Genomic DNA, 17504 nt, shown 5'->3' with positions numbered 1-17504 from the left:
ATAAGATTGGATATAATAACAAACACATATTTGAAATAAGTTCGGGTTCGGCATCTTTCATTCCACAAAGGACGGAAAACCGAAAAGAACAAAGGTATACCATGTATACACAAGTAATAGTTTTCCCAAAAGCTTGCCTGACTATACAACATTATTCAGTTGTAGCATGCATGCACCAATTAGACTATGTTATAAGAAATTAATTTTAATTTTCGCTGCTTATCATAAAATTCATAAACGTAACGTGCAGATTTCAGAAAAAAAATTCCCAGTCTTTTTCTCCAGTGCCTGTACATTTAAATCACTTGAAATTAAATTAGTTTTCATTGTAACTTCAATTCAATTAGAATTCTTTATTTTCATGTTCATTTATTACATTCTCCGACAAAAGTGGAGGGGGGGGGGGAATCCAATTGAATCCATGACATTTCCATTTTTTATCTGTTCATATGTAAAGTTACAGTGTCTGCTGCAGAAAAAAGTGGGGGATGAAGGCAGCAATGGTTTGAATGAACTCATCCATTGACAAAGATCCATTACAAGTAAATTACGAGGAAGTTGCCCCCCCCCCCCCAATTTTATGGCAGCTTGTAAAAATTTGAATTGAAAGGAAGGACATTGACAGTGAAATTGATGTTATATGAAGTTATAGTTATGCCATCTTAATTTACTTTTTTATATGCAAATCTTAAAAAAATGTTTACTGTGAGAAAAAGTTGGGGGGGGGAGGGATTGCTGATTGTTAATAAAACAATGAATTATAAATGAGGAAAACCTGGGACAGTTTTTATTGCGTTAAAAAATTTGCACTATTGAAAACGGGTAACGCCAGGATATATAATTTAAAGGTTGTAAACTATAGTTTACAAATGATAATTTAAGTTTATCTGTTTGCAAATAACGTTAACAATAGATTTTGCTGTTAAATGTAAACTATAATTTACATTCTTTCTATAGTTAAGAGTTGTTAATACAATGTAATAGTATAGATTAACAATGAATAAATTTCTCAGCTGATAAACTAGGTTTAAGACCCCTAAACTATAGTTAACTGTTAACTATAGTTTATGAACGATACGCTATATGTAAGGATTTGTCAACTATATTTAACAATTCGTTTACTATAGTTTTCATCTGTTAAACTGTATTTAATGGTTGAAAACTATAGTTTACGAATGATATTCAAAGTATTTCTGTCTGCAAATAATGTAACAATAGATTATGCTGATAGATATAGATTCTCATCTGTAAACTATAATTTACATTCATAAACTATAGTCATAGTTTTACAGTCATGAAACTATCTTTATCATTGTTTATCTAATAAACTATCTTTTGCAATAGCAAATGGTAGATTTTAGTGTTCATTTTAGTTTTATACACTTCTAAAACATAGATGATGGTGTTAACTATGGTTTACAGGTGTAAAATATAGATTTACATCGTTAACTGTAGTTTTCTGTCTGTAAACTATAATTTACAACCATTAAACCCAGTTTTTTAACTGTGAAACTATGATTAGCTTATTTTTGTGAATTTGGTGTGCCATGAAGATAAACTGTTAAATAAGTGCTCAGTACAACTTATAATAGTTTTTCAAATCAGCAGAAAATTACATGATTGTGTTAGATAGCGTGATGGAGGCAAAAAATGTTCAATTTTAGATAAAAAATTATATTTTCAAAAATTTAATTCAGTAATCATGAACAAAAGCTCCAGGCAGATTCGAACCCACAAAACATTTTAATCGTGATCTTGGAAAGTAGTGTCTTAAAACGTAAAATTCTAGGTATAGTGAAGTACATGTACCCTAACTGATCCAACAAAGAGTTTAAACCTGTAGACGTTTTAAATTGATACCAGTGTGTAATAGAGGAGGAGGAATGACCACAAGAAGGCTTGAACCCAGGACCCTTCAGTAAAACCAACGCTCTTCTGACTGAGCTGAAGGGTTAATTCACTAGCTACAGTGCTATAGTAGGAGCGTGGCAGTACTGAGCCTATTATAACCTATTATACACACTATTACAAGTGAATATAGCTATGCACACGGATGAAAAAACACATTTTATATTTGCTGTGGATTTGATTAAATTGAATTTCTCAAAAGATGAACCATTGATCATGGATCAAAATAGAGAGATTAAAAAAGAGAGAAAATTAAGTTCTGTTTGTATTTGCTACAGATCAACATCTTTATTTAATAAGTTTCCTTTGTTTCCTTATTATGTGTGAACCATTTAAGATTATATGTAACATAATGGCTCTCAAGCTTTCAGGCTAGGTATTAATACTCAATACATTTGATTTTGTTTTAAGCTGTAACTATGGCTGAAAACCAAGGTGTAAGTGCTTTTCCCCTTCCTCCCAGCAAGTATGTTAACATGTACACGGATGAAAATGTGAAGCGAGGGAGAGCACCATTACCACCCCCTCCTATTCAGGTCAGTTACTATAAAAAGGGCATGCATGGTCACGTTTCAGCTACAAGTTTTTCATATTTTATTTTCCATTTCTTTTGTAAATGATGCTAATAAGTAAAGTATTTCTACATCTACTAGTCAATTAAACTTGGAAAGTTAGTTGTCTTTTGTCCAGCTAAATAAAGATCTCACATTAATTTGTAATTCAAGTGAAATCATATGCAACAACGCTAATCTTTGTAGGGATTGTATGGACTAATATCAGTCCTAATATCAATTGGAGCTGTATCTCTACCGAGATTAGTAAAAAAGGCTTTTGCCATATTTTGATTACATATTCATATATTGATTGCTGAATAGAAAGTACCACACTTAATACAAAATAAAAGTATAACATTAGAATCACATAACATTGTTTGTTTTCATAGTTGACTCTGTCTCTTATGTACTTGTATTTATTTGTATTGTTGTTTAAGATATTTTGTATATGATTCCATAAAGCTTATTATGGGGATTGTTGCTCAGGTGAGCGATGTGGCCCATGGGCCTCTTGTTTAAGTAAAGGGTTTAAAATGGTTCTTTGATTCATTGGTTAAATTGTTGATTCAGAACTATTTATGAGTATATTTTTAACAGAAATCCTATGATTTAATATAACAGCAATTAATCATTTGATAATAATTATCATAGGAAAAAGAACATAATTGGCTTACACCAAGTTTCCATCTTTTTCTGCATAATTACCATCATATAAACTATCAAAGAAAGCATTTTATTGATTGAAAACCATGTGAGCAAATAGAGTAACTGTGTTACAAGAAATTTATATTTTATTTTTAGGACACATATACCATGTTTGGAGCTCAGTTCAATGCTGATGATGCTATTATCAGACCTTTAGAATCTCAGGGATTTCGAAGACTGCATCCTCAAAACTACGATCATAAAAGAGAGCTGAAGAAGTTGAATCATTCTATTCTTGTCAACTTCTTAGATTTGATAGACATTCTGATCAAGGCTCCAGACTCCACCAAGCGCACAGAGAAACTGGAGGACCTGAATTTGCTGTTCATTCACATGCACCATTTAATCAACGAGTTCCGGCCTCATCAGGCGCGCGAGACACTCCGTGTCATGATGGAGAGACAGAAAAAAGAGAGAGCACAAATATCTAAGAACTTTGAGACTCATCTAAATAAAGTAAAAGAACTGATTCAGACCAGTCTGCAAAGTTTGCCTGAGGACTTTAGCTTTGATTCCAAGAGTTTAGTCAAAACTGAACTTCTACAAGCATCTCAACATCACAATGGGTATGACATGGAGACTGAACCGTGTGACCAACTAGACAGAATGATGTGTGACATTGTAGATGGAATGGGATGAACTTAAGGGTTGCTTGATTTTCCAATATTGTAGCTAGAATGAGATAAACATTATTTGCCTACTTGTATACTAAGTTTGTTTGATAATGCTTTGTATTATCAACAGTACTGGTCTACTCTAAATATTATTGTGTGAATAGTTCATGAATACATGTACATGTGAAGTAAATTAACAATGATGCAAATAACATTGTGACACTGTGTATATTAAAATTGCATAAGCTCATAGGTAACTGTTATGTTTTTAAGAAAAAGCAAACATATGAAAGTTGACAGTTTTACTATGTACCAGTAGACAAAAAGTTATGTATGAAACTCATTAGCAGTCTTGCATAAGCGTATTGCCCATGTGCTAATTTGCTTATTTATTATATAATTATGAACAATTAAGGAAAGATATCTCTATTATCCATCTGAATCCCCCCTCCCTCCAACACAGAACTCTTGTCCTATGGGGCTAAGGCTTTTTCATGATAACTTAAATTTGATAGACACATTCATTTGCTTTCTAAATATTTATACATATCTTCTACTGAAATTCAACAGCCAAACAAAAGAATATGATATACAATTTGGAGCAGGCATCCTTTGATGACTATATCTTACTACTGGTTCTATCTTCACCAAACTTGCATGGATGTTGCTTTTGCACTTTACAGGCTTGAATGCTTAATTAAAGCCATGAATTTCAGAATTGGATGAGGTTATGTTTTTGGAGCTTGTTAAAGTTATTGGAGCAGGTGCCTACTACTGGTTGTAACTTCACCAAACTTGCATGGATGGTGTGTCTTATGATACTTATATGCACTTGCCAGGCTTCAAGCATTCGATGCTGAATCTGAGCTATAGGTTTTTGATGCTGGAGGAGGTTAAGGTTTTAATTTAAGAGCAGTCAAGCTTGAATAGTTGTATGTAAATGAGTCACAGAGGTAGCTACAGACACAGAGAGTGATCTTTAAGTTTTAAGCTATAGGTTTAAGCTTTTAAAACAACTCAAGTTTTGTTAGGATCTTTGAGCTGGTTACTAAATGAAGTTAATTCTGTTTATATATTACCCAGTCAGACTTAAACAGTCAATATAACTATGGATGTGTAAATAGAAGTAGTTTTGAACGGTGTTTTGAACTAGTTTCAGATACAGATCTTGATGGAGGAGCATTGAGTGCAAGTTTTTGGAGTAGTTAAACGCTGGTTTGAATGTTTGAAAAAAATGCTGTCCTGACCAACTTTCAAGGTTCATGTAACTAAAAATATGGATTTGAAACATATGGCTAGATGTAGATTCAGATCTCGATCTCCATTGTCATATCTCACTCAAACTGGGTTGATAGATGTGATATTGTTGATAAAAATTACCGGTATATAATGATTCCTATGATATTGAATCTTATGATTAAATATTTACCATTATTTGATATTATGTCAACTAATATGATAAGAGTATTGTATTATATATTATAATATTATATTTTATTATATGATTAATTAATTCATAGCTCTCTGATTGGCTCATATCCAACTATCTAGAAAAAATAGCACGTATTCACCTGCATGTGACCTAGGAAGTCAATTATATATCATTTGATTTTCTTTAAAAAAACAAACAAAAAAACCCCCAAAAAACTGAACTTTATTTATTTTACAACGATTGATAAGCAAGTTCTACAACTTATATTAATATCTCTCATTGGCAGGGATGTTAGCGCGAGGGGGTCATTGGTGTAGGAAGAAGCCAGAGTACCCGGAGAGAACCCACTTGTCCAAGTGGGCGACCGCCATACCTAGCTAGCTATCACATACAGCCACTGTCGATCACGGGAATCGAACTGGGGTCGCAGTGGTGATAAGCGAGTGCATTGTCCACTATGTTACTTGGACACCCTGTCTGTCGGTTGGTCCACCAAAAGTGTCTGTTCATTTTCTTTGCAGAGGATGCATATATTGAAATGAAATTTGGTTTTTAGGTTTATCATAATAATATCAAAGGTCAAGTTCGATTTTGGGTACGTTAAGCAATTTTTGTCATAGATAAGCCCCTTGAACATGGAAAAATTCCAATTATTTGCAGTTTCCGTTCATTTTCTTTGCAGAGGATGCATATATTGAAATGAAAGTTGGTATACATATTTACCATAATAATATCTAGGTCAAGTTATTTGCAGTTTCCGTTCATTTTCTACACAGAGGATGCACAAATTGAAATGAAATTTGGTATACAAGCTTATCTTACTAATATATCAAGGTCAAGTCTGATTTTGGGTTTGATCAAGCAATTTTTGACAGAGTTATACATGTACTCTTCGGACTTGGAAAAATTCCAATTATTTGCAGTTTCCGTTCATTTTCTTTGCAAGGGTTTCAATTACCGGGTATTTGCAGTTTAGATTCATTTTCTTCAAAGATATTACAAGGGAGGGGGCATAGGTATTTTACAAACATCTCTTATTTTATTATATATGCATCTTTAGTAAAGAGTAAATTTGTAAAAGCAACTAAATTATTGTAAATGTAAATCAGTATGTTAGATAAAAGAAATAACATACAAAGAAATTTGAGTCCGACATCATCATGATCGTTAGTGCAGTCTGTGAATTTTCTTTGGTTGCTGAAGGTTTTGACTGATCAATATGGTGGTTGAAACTTGATCATGTAGATTTCAGTGAACGTATTAGCTTCAACAGCACTAAGAATTACAATTACGATGTAATTTCCATAAGAAATAGAGGGAATCATACTTAATGGCTGTAAATATATTAATGTGAATTGATACAGCTTCCAAGTCACACTTAAATAAACATGAAAATCCTTAAATTTCCATTAAGGCCTAAAGTTTTTTGTTTGAGTTTGGTTAACATTGGCTCAGTGGTTCTAAATAAATTGTAAAAAGCCAACAAACTGACAACAGGTGATAAAAAAGTTTTCTTGATCCTATGGTTCAGGTGAGCTGAAACACTATAACCACGTATATTATGTACATCATTGTTACATCATCATTACATCATAAGGATCCTGGTTTATGTCTTCCTGGCTATAAACATGTTTTCCACTAGATTATCAAACCAAATATAACAAAAAGATATATATTTTCCATTATTTATACTGCAACATTTACTCATTGTCAACATATAAAAAATAAAATAAAATAATTACAAATCTTTCTCAATTGGAAATGAACACAAATGTGGCAAATTAAAACAGCTATAAAAAAAGGATACACTCCTTTATAAATAACTGAAAAAAATGGAGGTGTATACACAATTCTACTACAGTTATTGCCGAAATCGAAGAGATGCCGCGGACATTATTCTCCAATATACCACAAACGTCATCAGTAAAGTATCAGATCAGAAATACCTATTTGTCTCGCACTGATCATGAAAGTACAACTTCAAATCATAAAAAGTTTAAAACCATGTCAATTCCATGTGTTAGTTCCAGTCAAAACGATGTATTGCCTCAAATGCTTATTTTTAAGATATCAACGCGGCTGTTCCTAGGACCTCCCTAGCACATTTTCAATGCGTGCTTTTACATGAAATATATAAGTGTAGTCGTAATAATCATATTAAATTGCCCTTAAAATATTAGGAATATGATTCAAAGATTTTTTATAAATAAGTGAAGAGTATTAAAAATCCAAAGAAAAATTCTGTCGTCTGCATATATATACATTTTTTTCACTAATTTTTCTGAAGTTTGATGTGTTTGCATAAAATGTTGGCTGAATTAACCCAAGAAATCGTGGATGAAATTAGTTTGTATGGAAAATTATTTGAAAATAGCTATGAGAATCATAACAAGTAACTTAAAATGTGTTTAAGTTATACCATATTATGGTGGTGACCAAGAAACTTAATATTTTTCTCCCTCTTAATCTTGATAATGATTTAAGAAATAAAGTACGAGTTATTGTGAATGTTGCAGAATAACCTCCGAGGTCGAGAAATGTTGTTTTGAAATATAAAAGCCGAGACTTTAATATTTCAAACAACATTTTGAGACCGAGGAGGTTATCCTGCAACGTTCACGATAACAAGACTAAATAGACTGTGATATTCGATAAAATAAATGCAATGTAACACAAGATAAAAAAAATTCATAATTAAAAGGTAAAAAAAAAAAAATGACAAGGCGCACAATATAAGGAGTGTATCATCAGGTATGTGAAAAGTTATTGAACCAGCAGTATGCATACAAAAATTTACAACATGGATTATTGTAATTTTAATCTACAGGAAATATATTTACAGTATGTATTACATGTATTGACCTCCTTTCTTATTGACATTTTAGTACTGCAAATACATCTTTTTGTAAAAACTGCACTTTATCACAGAAATAACACAATCACATTAAAAGCTTTTTAAAAAAACATTCTTACAAATGTACTGTACAGATACATGTACAACACATGTAGACTATTTTAATTGCTGTAGTTTACCTTGCTACTACAATGTTACACATATATGTCTTGAATATAAACTGTTCATAAACTGGAACATTTTGTTGAATTTGTGAAATGAATATGAATGTTTTCTTCTTGCAACAGTTGTACCCAAAGAAAAACAAACCGTCCTTAGGTATATAAAATAGTAACTAATAGTTATTAAAATAATAACTGTTCTTCTTGCAACAATTGTACCCCAAAAAAACAACAAACTGTCTGTAGGTACATAAAATAGTTCAGTTTACATCTCCTTCACAAAAATGAAAACTGTTCAAAGGTCAAAATAATTTCCACATAACTGCAATTTTCATTTCCGTTCTGCTAATGGAGACCGTGGGAATAACTGTGCCTTAATGTTTGGCATGGACCAAGTAGCAGACATTTTCTGTCTTGTTGGAGTGCTTCGTGGGACTGGACTCCTGTAAAATACCACAGGACTCTCGGGGGCCTTGTGAGGGGAGGAAACTTGAGGAAAACTGGCGGACAAATTGCCCTGAAATCGGGAACGTGCAGGGCTTGGCCAACTGAAAAAAAACCCCATAACTTTATTAAGAAAGATCCTAAAAGAAGGCTAGATGGTGAACATATTAAACATTGGATCTGCCTTAAACTTTTAAATATGATATTTTGGTCTATTTAGTAAAGAAAAATCTAAATATTTTAACAGAATATTTTACATGTAAAAAAGGCTGCATATAGCAAATTTGCATTTTTATATGAACAGAATAAATATCATGGCACAATATGGATTCTTGGTTCTTCTTCATAAAATGTATCATTGATATTTAAATTAAAGCAAGAACATTATGCATTAATTACAATAAAAAACATTTTGTTAAGTACATTGTACAAAATATATCTTTGACCTTAAACTTTGACCAAGAAACTTGGTTCAAGGTCATTGCACAGCTTTTACCCAGGAGCACTCTACAACAAAGTAATGACATGAGGCTAATAGGACTTCAGAGAGAGAAAAATAATTGAATAAAGATTTTTCACAGAGCCTGACAGAGGCTATACACAGCAAAATGTGCCACATATATACCATATATGACCTCAACTGTCGACCTAGGAACTTGCTTCAAATTCAATGCATACCCATGTTCTTTAAGCCCTTTTTGAATGAAATTGAGCCAGATTGGTCAAGGGAAGAGAAAAACAGTCAGCTATTAGTCCTGCTTTGTCCTAGACCTTTAACCAAACTTTGTTTATGATCACAACAAATGCTTTAGAGAAAGGAACTTTTTAAAGAAGGGACAATGGGAGAAAAAATATATCATCCAGATATCAGTGGCTGAGTAAAGAAAAAAATTTGGGCCCTTTAATATAAATAAACCAAAATTTTAAATATTTTACTAACTATGTAAAAAAGATTGGGTACAAAGTTTTAGAACTTGGTCCTCTTCTTAATTAACAAATTTAAAACAAGTACCAGTACTGTAAAACAGCTGGCAGGTAAAACAAAATTACTCAAATGTGTACATTACACTGCCAGTATATGTATGGGAGTAATTTGAGATTATCAAAGATACATTGTACCCATATATATTTGAAGTCGATAAAAATTCACTGCATTCAAAAGAGCAAATTATTTATTTACATGTACTTCATACATTAAACAGTATCTGGATTTAACAAAAGAATACATGGATTTACTGACCAGCAATTGGGATTGGCCATTCTTGAGGATACCAATGCTCTCCACCTATGAACAAGTGGATAGTTTTCCTTCCCCACTTCCTTCCCTTGAACTGCTCTGTACACATCTAGGTCTGTTTTGCTTGGCTGGTACCTATTGTAAAATTTGAAAAACTTTTATCTCAAAAAGATATTAGAATTTACAAAATCACACTATACATTCAAGAAAAAAGTACTGTAGATTTTTTCATTTTTCTTCCATTAGCCTCAACAGTATTAAATATGTACCATACTATTGAATCAATATAGTACGTAGTTACTATTTTTAATTATAATGAAGAAGTTATACTTATTACACTTACCCGCTGATAAAATAAATTTTTCCTCTTGATTTATTTGCAACAGCCAAAGCTGATGTCACTGAATCTTTCACAAAATTGAAAACGACATCCACCATGGCGGGAAGTTGACTAGGAAAAGTGTTGCCAGGTTTGAACTGACTGCCACGTATCACGAAGAAGGGAATGTTAGAGAAGATCGTCATTTCTGCTACTGTTGAATTAGGAGGGACAATGGCTACATTAAGTACCACACTTGAGACATCTTCGAGGTTCTTTCCAGCAAGGTCTAAAATAATGTCTCGACTATATATCACACGCTTCTTTGGACCAGGCTTTTGATTTTCTAAAACTTTTCTCTCAGTCAGCATTTCAAACATGGATTGGAACTCAAAACTTGGAACCCTGTCTTTATCTAACTGGAGGGTGATGTCAAGGTGACATGTATTACATGTTTCCTCCATCTCCACGGAGCTCTCCATTTTATCCTCAGTGGTGTCCTCAGAAAATGTCAACCTCTTCCTCGGAGTTTGAAGTTCTTTATCTGACTTTACACTTGCACTGTCTTTGTTTGAGTCTACAGATGTGTCGAGGATGACTTTATCATTGAATTGATTCACAAGGTCATCTACCTGGTCATCTGGCTTCCTCTGAATTTTTGTTTGAACAATTTCATCCGTCTGACAACTTTCAACTACATGAGGTTCCTCCTCACAAGAAGAGGTGCTTGAAGTCTGAGTTTCCTCCCTCCAATTCCTATCTTCGGTGATATGATTTTGTACAGTGCCTGCATTGTCCATCACTATTGGACTATCAAGCTGCTCATCAGTCCTACTACCTACAGTATTCAGGTTGTCATCTACTACAAAAAGTTCAGTAGACTGATAACCATCCGTGTTTTGTTTCTGTTCTTTAGTGTTGCTGTTCTTCAGATCATCACAATTATTATTATCAGGCCGAAATTTAGCTTCCCTGATGTAAGTACGCTCACTGTCTTGAGTTTTATCCCCAGTGTCATGCACAACACTGCCATTACAATGAACATCCGATGCCTCCATTTTATTACGCTCACGCAATGTAGACTTAACACGTCCAGGATAACCAGCCCCCATGCAGGAAATACTCAAACATCCAGGTGATCCAGACAGCCTACTTTGTCTTCGTGACCTGTCAAGGAGGGAAAGCTTGGAGAACAGAGCAGACAGACAAGACATGGGAGTCAGGATACCTGTAAAGCTCTCTTGTGACCAGTCACTGCTGTCCATGGACCACTCCATGGACTGATTCATTCTCCCATATTCATAGATGTTCTTCTTTGGTGTAGTAAAAGATTCATCCAGTCGGACTGATTTTTTCATGGCTTCTGTGCTTGGCACTGTGCCATTAGAGGCGCGGCACTTCACCTGATCCATAATATTGCCATGCAGGTATTTATCAATGTCCACAAATTCATGTTCATGGATGGATTCCTCAATGTCAGTTAAAGGAGACATTAGCCAAGACCCATTGATGCTTCCAATGCCATCTTTACTCTGATTGACTGACATGTCCATCTGGTTGTATTTGAATGAATGAAAACTGTTGGAGAGTAAATCTAACTTCCCCAAAGCTTCCTCTATACAGAGGGCCAAGCTCTGCTTCTGAAGGTATTCCTCTAGAAGGTCAAGACCATCATCTGAAGTCATGTCTGTGTAGGTCTGTAGAAAATCCCAGTACTCCACCCACGGAATTCCCATGTCATGGGCCAGTTCCCTACAGAGATCAATACAGAATCATGTAAACAAAGTCAGGAGCATTAACACAAATGTTACTTGCCAAGAAATGTAAACTATGTGAAGAAGTTTGTGATGCTTGTTGAGCACATGTTTTACTTTAGTTTAAATACCGCAAATTCCTTATTTTACGCGAGTACTTAATTCCATGATTCCCCTGATTTGCATCAAAATGTGAGAATAAAAATAGCAAATACTAATTGCTTTTTTTTATAATTTCATATAGCTAAAAACTGTCTGAAAAATAAAAGCGAGATTTTGTATCGCACAAGGACTGCTTCTTGCGATTTTACATGGATAATAACTTCTTGGAATTTACAATACATGTAGCTGATCTACATATTGATATATCATTCTCTACTAATTATAAAATCACAGAATAAATCCATTTTCAGAAAAAATAGCTGGTCACATTGATGAGAAAGTCTGATTTTTCATCTGTAATAGTCGTAGGTTTTACCTTCCTATCCTTTCTAGGCCTTTTTCACTGTCTTCTCTTTTGGTGGAATAAAACTTGCGCTTGACATCTTTTGGACTGTTAGATGGGGGAGTATTCCACCTCTTGTGAAACAAATCCGCCTGAAAAATCAAACAAAATTTTATGTTTTCTTTTTTATACATGTATTAATGTTTCAACAACATCAATCAAATAATTAAAAATGATGCTTTGAATCATTGCAATTACCAATTAACATGTTTTCAAGATTCTCAAGTACTAGTAATCTATAAAACATGTATTTTTAAAGAATTTATAATTTAATTGTCCATAAATAAAATTACACCACTAATTACTTTAGATGGAGTCATGGGTCCGGCACATGCTTTGACGGCCATCAGTGGATCTCTGGGACTCCAGGACATGGGTGGTACATTGACCCCACACCGGGAACTCTCCGGGGACCAGGGGGTGCCAATGAATGGCTGGGAGGAGTTGTCCTCAGATCTCAGTAATGGAACAAAGTACTGGCCTGGAATAGGGATAAAAGTGCAGTATGCTTCAAGATTTTCAAATTAATGAAAATGATATTGAATTAAAGGTAAAAAAAACAACAACCGAAAACTTAGCCTACAGCTACAGTAAAACCTTGGTATCTCTTACTTATTGGGGCAGAGAAAAAAACTGAACATATCTGTGAGAGATGCAAGTAATCATACTGTAAAGATATCGTCAAGATATCAATATTAAAATATATACCGGTAGTCAGAAACAATGGTTAGGACCTCAAACTTCTGACATATCCAAGATTTTCAAGATATGGTACAATATACATTCAGGTGAAAAATACCAAAATTTGACTGATTTTTTTTTTGCCTTATTATACATTGATACAATATATCCATACACATTTTCTATTATATATATTGACTGTAAATAATGACCAATAGTATGTTTATTCAGAAAGTACAACTTTGGGCAATACAGCCCATCAGTATAAAATAATAATTATTATAAGTACAAGTATTCAACATTTATACTCCCTTGAGTCTACAATATAGAATACATTTTTTATAATAGTGATTGAATCTGTTTATGTTATTCTAATATAATAAACAAACAATACCTTCCATAAGTTCTCTTATTTCAGCTTTAAGATCAGCAGTTGCATTTTGTACTCTACTGCAGATAATCTAAAAATAAATTAATCATCAGAAAAAGTGCTGCACATTATTGCTTATGAATCTCATCATAGATAGAAATATGCTTCTCAGTCATGTCATAAAATTGCAAGTGAAAGTTGTTGATATACATGTAATAATTACATACATTTACTGGTAAGTTACACAGTCATTGTCTCATGTATTATAAGAATCAGTGACATGCTAAACAGAAACATACATTCATTATGAATGTGAAAATCTTAAAGATATTATAAAATGGTGTAGTACATTGCTCTAGCCCCAGCCATCTCACAGCAGCCATTTGCAGCTTATTCAAATTTTATCAACAAATTAGCAGAAAGAATGATGCATTTGTATGCAACAAGTTATGGATTATGGATATGCAAAAAACAGGAGTAATTGGTTCAAGGAAATTTTCTTTGTGTAAAATGTATGCAAGTTCAAGACTAAAAGACAGGTTGACAATGTAATGTCTGCACATCCTTATCTTTTCTTACCTCCTTAGGAGTTTCATTGTACTTATTCCTCACAGACTTGTCAGTTTTGGGATGAGATATCAGCACAGCCACAACTTCCGCAAAACCATGTTTACAAGCAAAATGTAAAGGGACTTCACAACCCTGCAACATAAATAAATGTTCACTACAGGCATCAGGTATGGACTGGCTTAAAGTGCACCATTATATGCTAACTTTCACTATTTTTTAAGCATTGTATTCAAAATAACAAATTATAAATCATTAACAAAATATGTAGCTGCTAAAGGACTATGTGCGGTTTTATGCATTTTATGCCCCCAAAATTAAAGTTTTATAAAGCGCATTAAAAATAAGGTGGAAAATAATTAGAATCATATTAAAAATAAAGGTGTAAAAGGTTATCACCTCAGTGACGACATAATGTAGATATGACGTAATGAAGATTGGCTAATTTTGATAAATTGATGTTTTGTAGCGAAATATGGGTGTTTTTCGATGGTTTTTCGACTGGGAAACATCGAGCGCATGCTTGCTCAAGTACCATTTTTTAATATAAAGTGTATAATTATCTGAAGAAAAACATATGATAAAATCTTACTAGAGCAGACCTGCGCTCTATACTTCAGAATGCAATATAAAGCAAAAATGAAAATATTTTCATTTGTTTCCAAATTTGTGGGAATTAGGTCATTTAGTTGACGTCATAGATAAATAGAGAATGAGCAATGATGACTAAAATCAAGATTACAGTGATAGGCGTCCACTGTACAATGATTGATAAAGATTTGATTTTTATACAACAGTATTTAAAAATTGCTTAAAATTGGGGGCAGATATTTGACCATACCGCACATAGTCCTTTTAAATATACTTACACTAGATGACCAGGGCTGTGTTTCACAAAAGAACTTACGACATACGACCAAATTAATGAATGCTAATTAAATCAATCACAAACTAATCAATGTTTTATTTTCATGGCTGTGGAATATTATTATGGACATCAGAGTATATGTAGTTGTGCAAATAAAGTTCTGTCTAAGTTTTATTCTTTATATATCATTTCATAAGACTGAAAATATCTATGACTTTGTCGTAAGTTCTTTTGTAAAACGCAGCCCTGAATTATACACACACTGGTACATTCAATTGAATGATGCATCCATTGCTTACCGCTTTGTCTGGTGTGTTGATGTAGAGGTCTACGATAAAATTAATTCTATTGCTTCTGGTGCTATCTGTTTCATTTGTGTGACCATACAACTTGTCAATAAAACTGGGATCTTCCAGGGTATCTAACAGAAGCTGACAAATTCCGGCTTGGTTGCTGCGAGCTGCAACGTGTAAGGCATTGTATCTGGGACCCTCCTGAAATATTCAAATAGATATCTTTCTATGAAAGAAATTCTTGTTCTGGAAAATTAAATCTGATTTATTTTAAGGTCACCCCATCAGAAAAAATAATGTACCTTTTCAACAAGTACACCCACCCACAGAATCAAAATAGTTAGATGGTGATTGCATGTAAACATGCACCATTACCTCATACTCTACCATATTCTGCATCCATTATTACCTGTAATATAACGGGTGTATCTCCACTGCTAACCAGAAATCTTGGATTATCCCACACTAACGATTCCACAGTTACTACATCTCCTGTCTCAATGGCTTTCCTTAGATTAGTGAGTTCCTGTGGTTTGGGACCCTTAAAAGGACTGCTCTCCACTGATACTCCAGTTCCCAGCGTAGCAATGGCTCCATTTCCATTCTAAAATCAAATTATTATTTATTAGAGCTTAAATAATCTAATACATGTATACATGTGTAATACAAAGCATTAAACCATCAAATTCTCTTAAATTCAAATAAATATAAAGAAACATCATTTTACAGTCACATCAACTTGATCACATATTCAAAATGTTCAACAAGTTCAATACCATAATTATATTATATTAAAATTTTTTAAAGATATACATTACATGCTCAATGTCTTGCTGATCAAACATGACGAAATGAATACTTTTAATGTTGTGAAGGATTTTTTTTCTGTGCAATATCTTTAGTTTCCATGTTCATGGTGTTTGTTAAACTCTTTCTCAATAAGTCATACATAATTAAACTTCAGAAAAACAACCCCATTAAACCTCTAGTCTACTATTCAATCTGATACAAATTTAATTTTTTGTCAAGAAGTCTTTGTCAACATCAGCTTTAGAAACAAACTTTGGATACACTAATTACTAGTATTACTTTAGTTGTAGGTTTCCATGGGGAAGCAATATCATCTGGTGACGAATTGGAAAACTTTTCAGCATCTTCCTTTGTTTTGAAGCATTTGAACCTAGCTCCAGAAAATTTCTTCACAGTTTGCAATGCCAGTTTTTTGTCCGTAAAAACAAAAGTTTGATCTGTAATATACAGAAAAGGTGTGGTTAAAATATATGTAACTACCAGGTAAACAAAATAATATCGTTTTCACAATTGTGAAACTATGATTAACAACTCTTAACTATAGTTAATGAATATAAATTAATTATATAGTTTATAGAAGTGAATCTATTGTTAACGTTATTTGCAGAACTTAGATTATCATTAGTTAACTATAGTTTATATCTTTAAATATGGTTTTATAGATGAAAACTATAGTTACCTGTCGATAAATCTAATTTTTCAAATGTGAAACTATGTTAAGCTCATTTTTGTGAATTTGGCAAGCCATACTCATCTGTTCAAACATGAACAAATACATGTGTACATAAATAGCACTGTAGCAGTTAGTATGTGCACCCCAGTTCAAAGAGAAATACAGAATTCAAGCTGTAAAAAGGGCACATACTGTTACTCTACAACTGCTCACCTTCTGTTTCATCCGAGTTGATACCAACATTAAGGGGCGGACAAACACCATAATACACAGTCACTTCTGCTACCGATAAGTCTTCTCGAGTCTGAGAAACTTCAGCAGGTTCAATTTTACAAGCATGTTCACTTGTCTTCGTGGAATCTGCTTCAGTATGCAATTCTTTGACATCAGTTTCACTTTGAGTTCCCTCTGCAGCATCGCATACAGGTTGTTGCTGTTCATATAGTTTCTTCGCAAGCTTTTTTTGAAAGATTAACTTAGTAGTTGGTAAAATTGGACCTACATTTACTCCAAAATCAGTCAGTTTTATTTTAAGGTCGTCAATACTTAGTTTTTTAACTGCTTCAAGAATTTGATCCATTCTTAATTGTCATGTATTTGCCTTAAGTCCCAAATGGCTCCATCGGCATCGTTATCCCCAACTTCCAATATACACCGCAAGACCTTTCTTATATGATATCTCATTGGACTACCGATTAATTATTCAACCAATCAGAATCGATTTTTAAAACGGGCACTTGTTGACTGGTTCCCTT

At 33.3% G+C, this 17504-nt stretch overlaps 2 protein-coding genes across 3 annotated transcripts; one reads left to right on the top strand and one right to left on the bottom strand.

Moving 5' to 3' along the window:
• Positions 1-2319: 2319 nt before the first annotated feature.
• On the top strand, positions 2320-4033 carry LOC128157500 (mediator of RNA polymerase II transcription subunit 7-like). The gene is made up of 2 exons (XM_052820078.1): positions 2320-2444; positions 3264-4033. The coding sequence occupies exons 1-2, from the start codon at positions 2328-2330 to the stop codon at positions 3804-3806; spliced, it is 660 nt and encodes a 219-aa protein (XP_052676038.1). The 5' UTR covers positions 2320-2327; the 3' UTR covers positions 3807-4033.
• A 2851-nt stretch (positions 4034-6884) lies between these two features.
• Positions 6885-17451, bottom strand: LOC128157237 (uncharacterized). Of its 2 annotated transcripts, XR_008239808.1 has the most exons (12): positions 16963-17451; positions 16356-16513; positions 15676-15870; positions 15273-15467; positions 14118-14240; positions 13563-13629; positions 12793-12968; positions 12461-12579; positions 10253-11980; positions 9913-10044; positions 7840-8776; positions 6885-7735 (listed from the first exon to the last, which is right to left on the bottom strand). XR_008239808.1 is itself a non-coding variant. In XM_052819696.1 (11 exons), the coding sequence occupies exons 1-11, from the start codon at positions 17327-17329 to the stop codon at positions 8560-8562; spliced, it is 3477 nt and encodes a 1158-aa protein (XP_052675656.1). In that variant the 5' UTR covers positions 17330-17451; the 3' UTR covers positions 6885-8559. The 2 variants fall into 2 exon arrangements, 1 of the variants encoding a protein (XP_052675656.1); XM_052819696.1 differs by having other exon boundaries at positions 6885-8776.
• Positions 17452-17504: the final 53 nt, after the last annotated feature.

The sequence above is a fragment of the Crassostrea angulata genome, chromosome 7 (assembly GCF_025612915.1).
Source record: "Crassostrea angulata isolate pt1a10 chromosome 7, ASM2561291v2, whole genome shotgun sequence".
In the NCBI taxonomy this organism is placed as follows: domain Eukaryota; kingdom Metazoa; phylum Mollusca; class Bivalvia; order Ostreida; family Ostreidae; genus Magallana; species Magallana angulata.
The sequence above is the reverse complement of the archived record's forward strand: the minus strand, read 5'-3'. Positions and strand labels throughout refer to the sequence as shown.

Excerpts from the sequence above, each read along its gene's own strand:
- LOC128157500 (XM_052820078.1), top strand. The coding sequence starts at position 2,328 with ATGGCTGAAAACCAAGGTGTAAGTGCTTTTCCCCTTCCTCCCAGCAAG. Across the intron at positions 2,445-3,263 it reads TACCACCCCCTCCTATTCAG|GACACATATACCATGTTTGG; the intron begins GTCAGTTACTAT and ends TTTTATTTTTAG.
- LOC128157237 (XM_052819696.1), bottom strand. The coding sequence starts at position 17,329 with ATGGATCAAATTCTTGAAGCAGTTAAAAAACTAAGTATTGACGACCTT. Across the intron at positions 13,630-14,117 it reads ACAATGAAACTCCTAAGGAG|ATTATCTGCAGTAGAGTACA; the intron begins GTAAGAAAAGAT and ends ATTTATTTTTAG. Across the intron at positions 12,580-12,792 it reads GACCCATGACTCCATCTAAA|GCGGATTTGTTTCACAAGAG; the intron begins GTAATTAGTGGT and ends TTGATTTTTCAG.